This window comes from Siphateles boraxobius, unplaced genomic scaffold (genome assembly GCF_051911475.1).
Source record: "Siphateles boraxobius isolate OS27281-9 unplaced genomic scaffold, OSU_SipBor_1 29, whole genome shotgun sequence".
In the NCBI taxonomy this organism is placed as follows: Eukaryota; Metazoa; Chordata; class Actinopteri; order Cypriniformes; family Leuciscidae; genus Siphateles; species Siphateles boraxobius.
The window spans coordinates 14,413,322-14,428,271 of NW_027508908.1; the positions used below are offsets into that span (position 1 = coordinate 14,413,322).

General features: G+C 37.6%; 1 protein-coding gene across 1 annotated transcript in view; it reads right to left on the reverse strand.

The window, feature by feature from the left end:
- Window positions 1–14,850, reverse strand: part of arhgap10 (Rho GTPase activating protein 10) — a 101,565-nt gene extending 86,715 nt beyond the window's left edge. The window contains exon 1 of the mRNA XM_077246663.1: window positions 14,199–14,850. Within this exon, the coding sequence (XP_077102778.1) occupies window positions 14,199–14,352 (154 nt within the window). The 5' untranslated portion in view covers window positions 14,353–14,850. The remainder of the gene's footprint in view (window positions 1–14,198) is intronic.
- Between the last annotated feature and the right edge of the window lie 100 nt (window positions 14,851–14,950).

Consider the following 14,950-nt stretch of genomic DNA (forward strand, 5'->3'; position numbering starts at 1 on the left):
TTGATGTTCGTTCAAGCGCGAAAGAGAACTGTATTCTGGCGCGCGGTCTGTGCATGCGCATCATACTGGTGCGCGTCTTTCTGCGAGTCACATTCAGGACATTCACAGGCCATTCACATTCAGGACATGTCTTCGTTTCAAATCTGTAAAATTAAATCTGTAAAATAGACGTAACGAGTGGCACATAACGTGAAGTAACATGGCATTTTATTTTGTTTGAAATTTAACTTGTCCGGTCGGACAACTAATTTTCTCTTCTACTTGTCCTACAAAAAATCCACTTGTCCCGGACAAGCGGACAAGCCTTAATGTCGAGCCCTGATAGCCCTCAGCTGCTCGTCGCTATACTGTGGCTCATAAAGGTAGCGACGAACATCCGTTTCTACCATAACTTCGTCAAAATCCAGATCCTCCATAATGCATCCGCCTGTGTATTCAGTACCTTCGTCCATTTTTCAAAAAGTTTCTCCCGGTGAAATCAAACGCACTGGCACTGATCTGATAGGTCTGTTAGCGTATTAGGTCCAACCCCCTATGGGTGGTTTTGAAAGGGTGGGAACTAGTGCTTGTAGTCTTCACAGAAATCCCCCCCTTTTATACTTCCTCCTACAATGACGTAAAATGACGATTTTTGCGTCATTGTAGGAGGAAGTGAAAAAGGTAAATAGAGGATTTCTCTCGTCTCAGGGGAAAATGAAAGAGTGTTGCACGACCATTCAATAGTATGACTGGATTTCTAACAATGGAAATCTTAATGCAAATGGGTGGAGTGACTCTTTAAGTTTATCAAACGACGAGAAAAACGGTGAGCAGAATAATAGGCCTAGATAATTTTGCTAAAAACGGTGCAGAAAACGAAAATGCAGCAAATACAAATACAAAAATTATTTTTATCTGTCATGACTCAGACCATTTAACTAAACCAGGTGTGTGACAACTAAGTTAACGTGTGGGACCTTTAGACATTTTTTGCTTTCTTTCTGTTTTTTTTCTATTTAGCATGATTAATCAGCATATTAGAGCATTTCATAGTAAAAATAAAAATGTTATAATTTGAAACATTATTTAGAGATGGCAAGGGAAGACAACAACTTCTGTAATTACTTCACATTGTTTTGTGCTCATGATCAGACTTTTAATTATTAGATTATGTACGTTGTTTGTTTTTTGTAGTTGAGCAAATTATAAAAATGACCCATTATGCTTTTCTTAAGAGGTAAATCCTGCACCCCTAATATTTTTCTCAGTCCCATGTGCCATTCATGTACTGTAGGAGTCTAAATGTAAAAAAATATATATAATAAATTGAAAAAATAAAGTAAATAAATACATACAAATAGTCTGATAAATATCTGATAATATTCACTTTGATGACAATTTTGAGTGTTAAGGATTTTTTCTTTTAAAAAGCATAACGGCTGCCCCGATGGAAATGTATAGGCCTAACTGTTCCAAAAAACCATTGTCCGAACCTCTGCTGGGAAGGAAATATAGAGACCTGACCTCTTGGAACTTTAATTGATTACCCCTGTACAGTGCATACATTTTTGCGGGATAATCTCGAAACCCGCAGAAATGTGTACAACTATGCACAATAGCCACGGCAAACTTCAGGCCCTGCAGATGAGGGTTGCCGTTTGACCATGAGAATTAAACTCCTGGAAGATTAATAATAACGGGTGTGAATTAAGCACAATCTTAGTGTTCAGCACAGACATTCCCCAGTGCTCTCAACCAAGTCCTTTTAAGGCATGCCGGGAGAAATACTAGAAATGGCCAAGATCTCCCTTATGAATGCAAGAGGCCCATCTATTACTATTACTAGTCATCTATTACTTAAATAATTGAGTTTCAGTTTCCTCTAACTGCAAAAAAGGACAGAAAGAAACTGATACATTTATCAGACTAAATTGTGAGTGCAGGTTAAAAGAGCAGCCAAGTCTCAAAGGGTGAAGGGGTTATGTAACAAAAGTATGCAATGGTATGTGGGGTATGACATTAAAAATGAACAGATGGGGATAGGTTTATGGTAATAGCCATACGTTTCAGGTCAAGACCATTCTGAACAAATGAAGACGAGGGACACGACGTATTCTTCAGGTTCACACAGCCTCAAAATGTCACACAAGTGGAGTTCATTCTTTTATACAATTCTTGACTTGGTGTAAATCGGACAGTTCATTGCGATATGATATCAATTCTCTCAGCCAGTGATACGATTAGATTAGATTCAGGACTATATCGATATTTAGATATTATGTGCCAAGTTTACACAACCAGTTAGTTTTATTAACTCACAAATGCAACCAAAATATATAATATGAATGTTTAATTAAACTCTTTGAAAATTGCACACCCTCTCCCAATTGGGATATTTATACAACAGAAGAGTTCATCTGCAAAAAACGATAGGCTAACTCCGTTCTTGTTGATTTTCATAAATCATGTTTTTTTTAATTGTAATGATCTATCTTCGATCACTTTTAGTCAATTTTGACGAAACTCCTCACAGCTAGCACTTCTTTTCAAAGTGACTGACTAACAACCTTGTCACCTGGCCTGAATACTACGCGCTGATTCGCTAAAACGGACTTTTCGGGTTGTGTTCACAAACAACAAGGGTGCTGCTTGTCCGTTTTTGCTGTAAAACATGAACTCGGGACAATACCGGCTTTTGTGACAAAACGTGTTTAAGGTTCAGTCAATCTTATCAGGTGTTTATTTCAACTGAGAAAAGTTACGTGAGGATGTGGAGAGTGTCAAAATAAATGTATATCGATATTTTATGAGTGGCATCGATGCATCTTATCGTCAGACGTTGGATCGATGCATCGATCCATATCGATGTATTGTTACACCGCTACTAACAACCTGTGTTTGAATACATAGAATGCCTACATATTTGAAGTCCAAGTTAAAGTGAAATAATATTAACTCTCATTTATGCATAACTAAAAATGGGACTGAGTTAGGAAAGTTTAAATCGCCATGTTTATTAATTTGTGTGTGCACCAGTTACAACTGTAGTTATTGTTTCCTACTTTTTATTATTCATGAATGAATTCAAGATGGCGGACATGGGGAGATAATTTTAATTTTTAAATTTCATTCACTGCCAGAAAAATCTTTACAAAATTAAAAATAGATGTAGCCAATGTTTGCTATGCTGTGTATTTGTTAGGGATGTGCACTACGATTAATTTCATTAACATTAAAAATGAAATATTGTAACAGACCGAACTAGTCTAACAAACCCCCAGAGGACAGTCAAAAAATTATGTATGAGATCAATTTTAAATAGCCTACTTAATCTATGAATCAGTCAAATCTTATACTGAATGCTGCTGAAAAAATATACAGTGTAGGCTACTTATATAATGTGATGTACTTGCCTCGCATTATGATCATTGTATATTAAACTTAAGTGTTCAATTTATTAGCATTTACCAATATAGACTAAATAAATAGGCATCACAGGGCCAATAGTTGCAAACTCAATAGCCTATTATAAACAAAATCAACATCAAATAGGCCCTATCAATCAAATATTTAATCAAATAAAAACAAGCCAAAATAAATTAGCACGTCAAGGTATTGTTTTTTGTTGCTTGCACATCCAAGTTAGAATGTGTTTAACTTTTGTATGAAAAGAAAGCAAAATTGCAAGAAAATATTGACGTGTAATGGCAACTATACATCATTTTTTATACCTGATCTGTTGTTGTCATGCAAGTTTCATTTATAATGTTTCCTCTTTCATATTAGTAGGACTACATGCAGCAAAACAAAACAGACTTGCATCTTCTTCATAAACAGCTCTGATGTGACACTGAGGGCACAGTTAACCATCAAACTAAATTACGAGCAGGACTGTGTTTACACAACCATCTCTTTGTCCAATCTTTCCTGTTCCACTCACTGATCTTTTCCAGGCCTCTCTTACCCTCTTCTTCGCTCACCCTTTCTTTTTTTTCTCCTCCCCTAAGGCCTCTTTTGGCTTCAACGTCTCCAAGTTTATTAAGCACAATATTTTCTTCTTTTTTTTTGTCAGAAGAGCATGACATCACTCTCAACCCTCTGGCCTCAGTTGCAGTATTAATTCCATGAATGCGTTAGAGATATGATCATTTTGTGGAATACCAGTGCAGCCGTTCCAGGGCTGCAACACGTCTATGCTGAACTGAGAAGTGTTTGTTTTTGAAAACTCACTAGAGACCATTAAAGTAGGGTGACCATATTTTAGTTTTCAGAAAACAGGACGGGGAGCGTGGTTGATGGGCGGGGCATGATTTTTGGGGAGGTGTGGTTAAGAATGCATCAAAAAATACTTGACAAATGCATTCACAACCTTGCAACTATGTTATTGTACTTTAATACATAAAGTAATACATCCTTTCCATTCAATGTTTGGCCCGGAACAATAGAATACCATTTTAAAAAAAAGTTTAGCTTTTAACACCTTTTACATGACACTATTTCTTTTCATGGCCATAGCATAGGTTAAAAATCTACTACTAAAATAAATAAATAAATCTACTACACTATTTCAGCAAAAAAAAACAATTTGAATCCTCCTGATGTTCTCTTAGCCTATACTTTCTTTATGTGGGCTTCTAGGTCGCTAGCACCTTGACACTGACACGTACGTGCCAGCTTTACAGTTCATGCATGCTGCTTTACACGAACCCCAACCGAAACGAAAACACAGGACTTATCTCTGTAAATCATCTGTGAATTTCATTTGGGCTTTTTTTTTTTTTTAAGCTGTTAGCTACTTTCATCTTACCTCGCACTTGACCGTAATCTGAAGCATCTGAAGCGTCACGCTGCTAAAATTCTGTGAACGTAAAGTCCGCCTACTTTGATTTGATTGGTCATTTCAAATATTCTGACATTGACAAGCAGTGACAGACCAATGAGGCTGCGATGAACACACACACACACACACACACACACACAGGCCTCTGTATTCTGATGATTCTGAGTCTGACGTGCTCTGTGCTTGACGCTGCGGATTTAGGAACGCGCTGATTATAAAAAGAGGGGGTGAAGCCAAAGTCATATGTTTTGTGTGCAAAGGCAAGCGTGTATTTAAAGTAAACGCTTCATGGCCCAATGAAAAATAATGAAAACCAAGAAATTTTCATCACTTTTTAAAAAACAGACAGGACGGCCAGGACAGGACGTGAAAACAGGACATGTCCTAGGAAAACAGGACGTTTGGTCACCCTAATTAAAGAGACATTGTAGTTTTTCCCTCTTTTTAAAACGTTTATGATGCGTGTCCACTGGGGTGGAACAGAGCAAGCATTTTCAGTTTATTCATTGAAAATGCTTACTCTGCGCTAGTGGACAAGTACCAGTATGAATGCCCAAGCGGCCTGTGCGCATTTTACTTTCCGATTAGTGGCAATTCGAGGGCGTCATTTGCTTGAATAGTGGGTTCATTATTATTCTTAATGAAAAACAGAACAAAACAGTACAATAATCTCACTTTTATTAAACATAGAACTTTTATTAACAAATCTGACTCCTGCTGATCTGTGCTGCGACTCTCTTTAGGCTCACGCTGAATTGAGCTGACGTGTTCAGTTTTTATGTGTAGTGTCTGTTCTCCAACTGAACTAGGATTAATTAATTGTGATAATATTTTAATCGATCAAACTTATCGATCGTCGATTAACCAAGGTCATGCGCATGCATGCTGCTCAACCGTGAAATACGAGGCAGACACGAGGAAAAATGTAGCAAGCACGCCGGAGTTATTTGGGACAATTTTACGTGAAAAGGCTTAGCCTAAATCTTGGTGACTAAATTTTCGTGTGCATTCACAGCCTTTTGTTTTGTGCAAATGTAAGTTGTAATATTGTGTTTATTTTGTGTAGGCCTATGTATCTGATGTATCTCATAGAGGATGGATTTGGTTAAGAATTAATGGTTATCAGCTTCAGCGCATGCAGCTCAAACAGCAACGCAATGCATGATTAATAATAATTATCATGGGACTGTCATATTACATTGCCTAACATTATAATGAGAACACTATTGTAATAAATCATTGTGATTTCATTGGGTTTAGATGCCATGTTTCAGCGCATACACAGGAAGAGCGTGTCCACAACATGAGTTACACATTCTGACTATGTGAGGCGGCGTTGGTGCAAGTTTTAGTAGTCGTTATATTTGATTATTAAATAAGTAATTTAATAAAATGATCAATCACATCGACTCATTTTACAATCCTACTAGCCCATCATTTAGACTAAAACCCCTTCTGATTCATTTGGTGAGGAACATGGCCTTTTGAGCAGCATTTGCACTATTTCAGTTAAAGCTGATGATTAATCGATTAATTGATTGTAAACTTATATGACGATCGATCATGGGAATTTGTGTAAATTGACATGCCTAAAAAGTAAATGATTTTTATCCAAATGACGGTGGGGGGCGGTGAGCATGTGATATAACCGGTGTTGCGGCTGAACACAGTGTAACACTGGTAACAGACTATTGCAGAAGGCCTAGTGTAAACCTTGTGTTTTTATACTTTTCCTGGAGCCTACCGGCACTGCACAATTTGGATGTCTCCCTAGACACACCCAGCTCGGGTCATGCAGTACTAGTTGATCTCACAGCTGATCAGCTGTGTGTTTAATAAGGGAGACATTCAAAATGTGCAGTGCTAGGGAGGCTTCAGGAACAGTCTGAAAACCTTAATGTAAACAAACAAACAAAGTATTCAAATACCACCAACTCCTTGCCCGGCTTGATGTAGCTATGTCAACCTAAAAAAACACCAAGAACATCCAGGTAAACAAAAGCACCTCAAACTAGGAGTGGATGATTATTTGTTTTGTACTTTATCTTTGTTGTCAAAAGTAGAACAAACATGCAATTACGAACAATAGGACAGTGTTAAAAAATTTATAGCACAATAAGATGAGGAAAAGAACTCAATGCTCGTGTGCACAAAAAGCCGCCTCTCGACACTCGGAGATCCTGAACCGAGTTCTCGTTGGCAGCTTATATTGTCAAATATGCACGTCTTGACTAGTATTCACGTAAACAGTCTTAAGTTAGTGAATGTAAACGGTTGAGAAAAATGCGCACATGTAACCGTATATTGGATCCATGTGTAACAGTCTAAAAAAAAAGTTAGTCCACATAAGTCCGAATAAGTTATGGCCCTTTTCACAAGATGTAAGTCTCTGGTGTTCCCACATACCCCACCGGTTATAGCTTGTCCAATTTGCCTCTATTTGGGTGTGAGCAAAAACCAAGCTGCAACCTCCCTGTCTCTCTCTTGAAACCAACACGGAAGTGAATTAAAATGCAATTCATCGCCTGGCCGCTTGAGGCTGGCAGCAAAAGTGAGTCAAATCTGTATCTCCCCGATGTTAAAATGCCCAACTTTACCGCAGAACAAAATATGTTTACAGCCTGGTGTCCTAAGTTGTTTTGGTCTATACAGCTAATTTTGCCCTTCATGACAACTGTGAGGGGGGTGCATTTTTTTTTAGAACTCATCCGTTTAAATTATATTAAGCCTTAAAATGCTGCATAATCAAGGGTGTGGCCACTTGAGTGACAGGTGGATTGCCGCTGCTGTTACTAGCCGTTTGTCTGCTCTGTTAGCCATCATGTCACCTCAGCTGATTCCAGCTGCTGAACTTGTCATCTCTGCCGTGTTTGTACTTTTTTTGGTATTATTTCATACAGTTTATTACACGCCGCCCTTATACCTTCGCCCACGCCGTTGGATTCTGTCGTTGTCGAGTATGGAGAGAACAACCAGCGCTGTTCTTCTGTTGTTTTCCTCTGTGAACATGCACTCATGGATGTCTGACAAGATCGTTGCTTTTTGGAGTTCAGATTTAAAAACGTCTAAGATATAGAGGCCACAGTCGTTCTGCTGTACCGTTGATCTTACGGAACAGATAGACTATAGTATGCTTATTTAACTGTTTAGTAACTTTTTAGTGTTCAATAAAAAGTACCGTCAGATGAAATCCTGCAGGTGTCAGTGCTTTCTCTTCGTCCCTTAAATGAGCGCGGATTTCTAGTGCATTACTTGAACTTCTTAGGTAATAACTTCAATTAGATTAGGCTATATTTTCAATTCTGATTGAAAATGGACTGAAACAAGCTCTCTACGAACTTGACGTGCGATGCCGCGCTGACTGACATGTATGCGCATGAATCACTGTCACACTCACACACACCTTCAGAGCAAATATTTTAAGTTACTGCATGAGAATAATAATGTATCACAATACACATAGTCTCACGGTTAGTTATGTCTTTTAACTATTATAGTATTTAAAAGGGCAAAAACATGAACTTTAACTATTGGCTTTAGGTCTACTTCTTCAAGTCAGCTGTCACTTTAGCGCGAGGCCAGTAGCACATTAACTTAGCCTGAGCAAACTCGATCACGTCGAGCTAGTCGGGCGTAGTTTCAGCATCCAGGCACCTCAACTCCACCCACATCCCGAGGGCGTGGCCTTTACAGCTCGTGCCGATCCTACGGCGGCAATAACAAACCAGGAGAAGTGATATGCCAATTTAGACAAAGTCCTATATGTATGAACCTGGGTCAGACACTGAAGAAGGAGAGACAACATCTTTGAGAAAGATAGTTGAGTACCAACACTATGCAGCTTTGGTGAGGCTGACTGGCAACTAACATCCCTCATGATACTGGTATGCGTCAACTGTGCTGGTCTTTGCAAAACACATTCCATTTTTAGTCTATTATCTATACAGAAAACTGAATATAATCACAAACACATTAGTGGTAACTTTAGCTGTGGAAATTGCTAACAAGCACATTTGTAAAGGCTATTTTCAATCATTTACAAAATATAAAGTGTGATGTATCTGTTCAAGTGTCAAGTAGGTTTCATTCATAATGTTGCTAAAATAAAATAATGTTGCTTTAATAAAATAAAATAATGTTGCTAAAACAAAACTCGCTGTTCTCTGCAGTATGGCACGGCATCCGCACAACACATGAAGCTAATTTCACTAATTTCATTTCCTAAAAGTAAACTTTCCTCTTCCCTGATTTCATATCCACTTTAATTCTGTTTTAATTTATTATTATGACGATTTTTGCAGACAATGCATTGAGATTACTGTGCGACTTTTGCCAAACTGAATCCTTGGCAAGAGTTGAGAACATCCCACAGACAAAACGTAAAGCGTGACATGCAGAGAGTGGAGGAATAAACTGCCTATTTGTTTTGCTTTGCTTTAAAGACATATCAGTGTACAGCTTTATGCTTCCAGTATCCTGAAATGTGGAAATCATATTAATGTTTCAGCAGAGTAAAAACAAATCCTGCAGAAGCTGATGCATGTATTCTATTTGTTTCCTATGAACATTGACGAACAAGGATCACATCTCCCCTGGGGAGAGGGGAGGATCTGAGGACAGGTCAAGAGGTTGTGTGACAAAGACTGGCTGCTCTGCAGAGGAAACGGATAAAAACAGGAGCGCATCCTCTGAGTCCGTCTCATCCACTGAGGGATTCCTGTTCCACAGCAGCTGACAGCCTGGTTGTCACACGTCTCTGTGAATCAATGATTCCATGGCTGAATACATCCTCCCTGACATCCAAAAGGTGGAAAAATTAGGCATCAAGGCTTGAGTTATAGTAAAACTTTCCTAGTTGTCGACTGTGTAGATTAATTTGTGGATTCTAGTATTATTAGGTGGCATTATTTATGATGAACAAATTTAATTCAGAATTTTTGCAACATAACACGTCTCACGTACATAGAGCACATCAAATATGGCAAATAGAAGTTCAACAGTGCTTGCTTGATACACGAGAACCAATGCGATTTGTTCTCTCATTTCATGAAAGCACGTTTCAGATTAAGCAAGAACCAATGAGGTTTGGCGTGCTCTATGTGCATTAATCAATGGTTATATGTGAATAAAAGCCTAAATTAAATCGGTTTATTATCTAAAGTGTTCCTGTCTCTTCAGAAGACTGCTAAATTCATCATGGATTTCTTTTTTTGTCTGTATTAACCATTTGAAGTGTCAAAGTTTTCTGTGGACTTTCAATAGAGGGACAGAAGTCTCTTGGGTTTCATTAAAAAGATCTTAATTTGTTTTTAAAAGATAAAGAAAAGTCGTATGGGTTTGGAACAGTGTGAGGGTAAAAGAAAGAAAGTAAAAGAAATAATTTAAAAAGAAAGGAATTCAATTTTGAGTGAACTATAGCTATCCTTTAAAAAAGAAAAAAACAAGCTCTGATTCCATTGCTGAAAATCAGTCCTACTGCAGTGCACACTATCAATGTCATCCCCAAACATGAATTTCAGCACACATAAGACAAGCAATTTGGTTGACTTCACAACCACAAGAAAAGCAAGCAAAAGCTGAAGAACTGGGCCCTTTCATGGTTATTTGCCTCGGGGACACAGCCAATTCTGTTTAAGATGACACTTGAAAGTCACTTTAAAGAATGCTACTATGCCTTTTGAGAAACAAACCTATTAAAACAAGCTTTGTGTAGAGTCTTTATTATGATGATTGTGAGGCATTTGACCTTATCAACATTTGACATGCCTTATAGTACAGTACACTATAGAGGGAATGCATTAACGTCACTTTCCCGCCGGAACACGCCCCCTCAGCCGGACTGAGTGGCAGAAGAGCTGCTGCGTGACTGGATTTAATAGGGGAAACTGCGAAAACGCAAGTAAAACAAACGATTATCAGTTTAAACTAAAGATTGGACTCAATATAGTGTTCCTTACAACTTATTAAAGATCCAGTGATCCATGGATATTAACATGCAGCCAGGAATCGTGTTTCCTGACATTTATATGTGCCTGATTTCGACACCAGGGAAATACATACAGCAAATTTGCCTGTGAATGCTTTATATAAATACAAAATAGGCAGGTCTAAATCCAGGTGATCACTTATCAATGTTATATATATATATCATATCTTCTAGAGACTTAACACTTGTATAGTTTTTTGTCAGTGTTTATTTAAAAATGTCAAATTATATAGAATATACAGTGGTAAATATTTGATTGATGAGTTGTCACTGCAATATATAACAATATAATATATAGAGAATGATTTTACCACTAAATTCAGCATATTGACACAAAAATGATAACTGCAAATCCACCTTTCGCTGCCTGGAGTCCAGTTGTTTCTATGAATTGTAGCGATCTATTTGCTTCTCTGTTCTGTAGCTTTAGGTAGTCTGTAAAAATATTCCTCATATTTGTACAGTCAGTCTCAAAGCTCTTTCCCGTTTTAGACGCGTTTTGTGTGTTTTTCCGCAGCATTCACACTGAAAACCAATGCTGCCGCTCAGTCTTTTTGCCACTTGTGGCCGTAACTGCAGTCACTCCGGCCAACGGTGACGTCACGTGCATTCCCTCTATACAATATGTAGGGCATTAGCTTTTTTTAAAGTTTTATTAGTCCCAATTTGTTCTCTGCAGGGATTCTCTAGGTTCATGACAATGAGTTAATTGGCCAGCTTTGCTGTAAAATGCTGTTAGGTCACTGCATGGGCATCTGTATAGGAGACAAGTCAATTGAGCAGTGAGAACTTGGACAAAGCCAATTTGATCACTACAATATTAAGAAATACTCTGGATACATCCTGCTTCGGAAAGTCAAATGCCAGTGAAAAGTGTGCATTAAAGCATGCATGCATGCCAAGTTAAACTCTGCTAACATGTACCGACTGTTTCTATAATATTCAGCCATGCCAAAATTGGTGTCACATTATTTTTTTGCCAACAAAACATCAGAAAACAGATACATGTCATGTGTTAGACAATAAAGTGACCAACAAAAGGGGCTTTCGCACCGGGCCGTACTACCCGATTGTTGGCGTGTTCGCACCACAGGACCTGGGAACGGTTTAGTTCTAGGAACGCATTTTGGGGGAACTAAATGAGCTCCTACTTCAGAGTAGGGTCTATTCCAGCACAATATGAACTACCAGTGACGTTAGTGTATGGTGATTGGCCAAAGTCACGCGAAACACCAGCACCCGCCATTTTTACAAAAGCTGTGTACACACAGATTATAGCCTATACTGTATATTTACTCCACACTCTTACTTGTAGGTTAAACTCTACGAACATGGAACACAGCAGATGGAACTCTCAAACTTTATACTAAGGAGAAAATCCGATGCAACTTTGAGGGGACCACCAAGCATAACATTTTTAACATAATTTATTAATAACGTTTGATCACTTAAATTCACATTATTTTATTTTATTCTATTGAAATAGATGGAAGTGCTAAATTACTAATCATTCAGGTCACTTTATTTGATTAATTAAAAGTGCGGGGTAACGTAGCACTGTTTTACTTGGTGAAAACAATCATAATAAAAATACTTTTGAATGACTTATAACATTGCTGTGCGTTACCTCGTGGCTAGTAGGAGACATTTGTTGCACACTGCAGTAAGCTATATATTAGAATATCATATTAATAAAAATAAGTGGTGTCTGATTTAATTTGTGGGTGCAAACATGTTACTTGTGGTACATAAAACAAAACATAAAATTCAAACAATAAGACTAACCATGTTGATAACAATGATTTGTTTTCTATCGACAAAGACTGTAGTCTCCTGTCTAATAAACACATAGGCTAATATATTAAAGCATCTTTGGTGTTTCCATGGTTTCTACGAAGTAAAACCGCAAATTGAGGGTAACGCAGATAATATGATGTCATTGACAGGCGACGCAATGACATGAGATGTTACACTGGTTAAAATTGCTGATTTAAACATTAATAATAATACATAATAATAATACATTTAATTTTTAGGTGCTTTTCAGACCACCCAAGGTCACCTTACAACAAACAAAATAGAAGTAAAAATAGTATTAGCTAATTAAATAAATAAAAAAACATTGTTTTAAACATTTGGGACAAAGTAGGCCTACACAAGTCAACAAAACATTGTTCTTGTGTTTTTTGGATATTTTAATTGTGCCTTTAAGTACATAGACCAATAGAACATGATACCCGTTGAATGACAGCAATTACAAAACATTATGAGAACAAACAGCAGACAAAACTGATTTAAAAAAAAACAAAAACAAAAAAAACATTTGCATGTTATTCTTGTCTTACTCCTGAGGGAAACTCATGAGTTAACTAAATCAACCTCTCCCAATTGTTGGTTCATCTAAAATGCATGTTATTATTGGTTGTTGGTGATTGCTGTATGCTTCCTTTGTTTTAAGCCAAATAAAACTAAGCTAACCAAGCCATGATTACTATGTGGGCAGTGGATGTGTGGGCTTATGTACCATGAGCCTGCCTTGTAGCCCTGCACATCTTAATTTAGCCATATTTACAATTCATGTGCTTTATGCATATGATTGGAAAAAGAAAGAGGAATGAATCACAATAATCTTAAAGAAACATTCAGACAATATCTGCTTCAGCATAAAACCGTCAAACACCTAAAAACTTTGGTCCTTCTTTTTCATTTTGTACTGATATCAGCAGAACAAATATAATTTTAAAGATAAGTCTACCCATACACTGCAGATCCTTAATAATTCAAACAAGTCCAAAAAAGGCCTGAACATCCAAGGCGCAATACCAAGCTTTATTTTTAGCCAATTTGTTCTATCCAGTCCTAAACTCTAGAAAAATGAGTGCATAAATGGGAAGAGACATAAAATGTTTACAATAGGCCTTAGACGTGAAGGGTCACATGACAGAGGTGATAAGCTACAGATGGAGATGTAAAACTGCTGATGTAACTGAAAATTAACTCAGTAATGTGGCAACTCAGTTTGTAAACAGTTCAAAAAGCAGACTTTTAGGACTTCTGATAATCTGCACATAGTTCATGTAAATCATACCTCAAGAAAACTGGATAAGGTCAGCAAAACGTATGCCACGCAAGCTTATTTCACTAAATGAACCAATTTTACTCTTCAGCAAACCTAACGTTAACGTACTCTAGTCAGGTATCGCGCATACGTGGAAATAGGAATGACATGGTGACCTTGACAGAAAAAAAAGACCTGCCTGACTGATTTGAGTTAATAATATATTACCTATGGTATTCAAGTTACATAGACTGGACCAAATGTTGACTGAATGAAGCAATTTCATTTAAAGCACACACTAACAAGTTTTAGAGATACAATGACTTGAGACTTACGTTTTGTGGCATTGATGAGATTCTTTCCATCTTTATATAGCTCTTTGATAAATCTGCCGGTTTTGTCCAGCTCTGCTTCATGAGCTTTGATTTTGTCTCTGAAAGCAGGGCTGTCCAGGTAACACTCACTGAACTCCAACGGGTGTAAACCCATTTTTACTGGATTCAGCTAGTTTACAGACAGAGTAGCTTGCGTTTAAATCCCGTTAGAAAGCGACCAGCTAATAAATAAAAACTGGTCAAACGAATAAACAAAATTAAAAATGAACGCAAAGCTGTAGTAAAAAGGATCTACCAACGCGTCCTCGTATATTTTAGCAAGACCAAGCGCGTCGGGACTTTTCTTGGTAATACAACTCTTTCCAAGTCGCACAAGTAAACTTGTTCCTGTGTATATTAAGTAAGTCCCAGGATTAAACTCCCGCAAGATAAGATAAAACACTTTACGCTACACGGATATCTGTTGAAATAAAGGTAATAATGTCCAGTCAGGTTTTTGGTCCGCGAATGACAGTCGAGCTCCTCCCGCCGCGTGTAGGACTCGGGGCTTTTTTTTTTTTTTTTTTGACTGTACGTCATCACGCTTGGCTCTCTGGAAAACGGAGATATTTTGGATAAATATTAGGACGCGGGAAGTGTTAGAAATTGACATCTGTTCCAGGTGTATAAATCGTTTAGCATAAGTATCAAAATTTGGGTTTCTCAAAAAAAAAAAAAAATACTATTAATGCGATAATACTAATGGGCTGTTC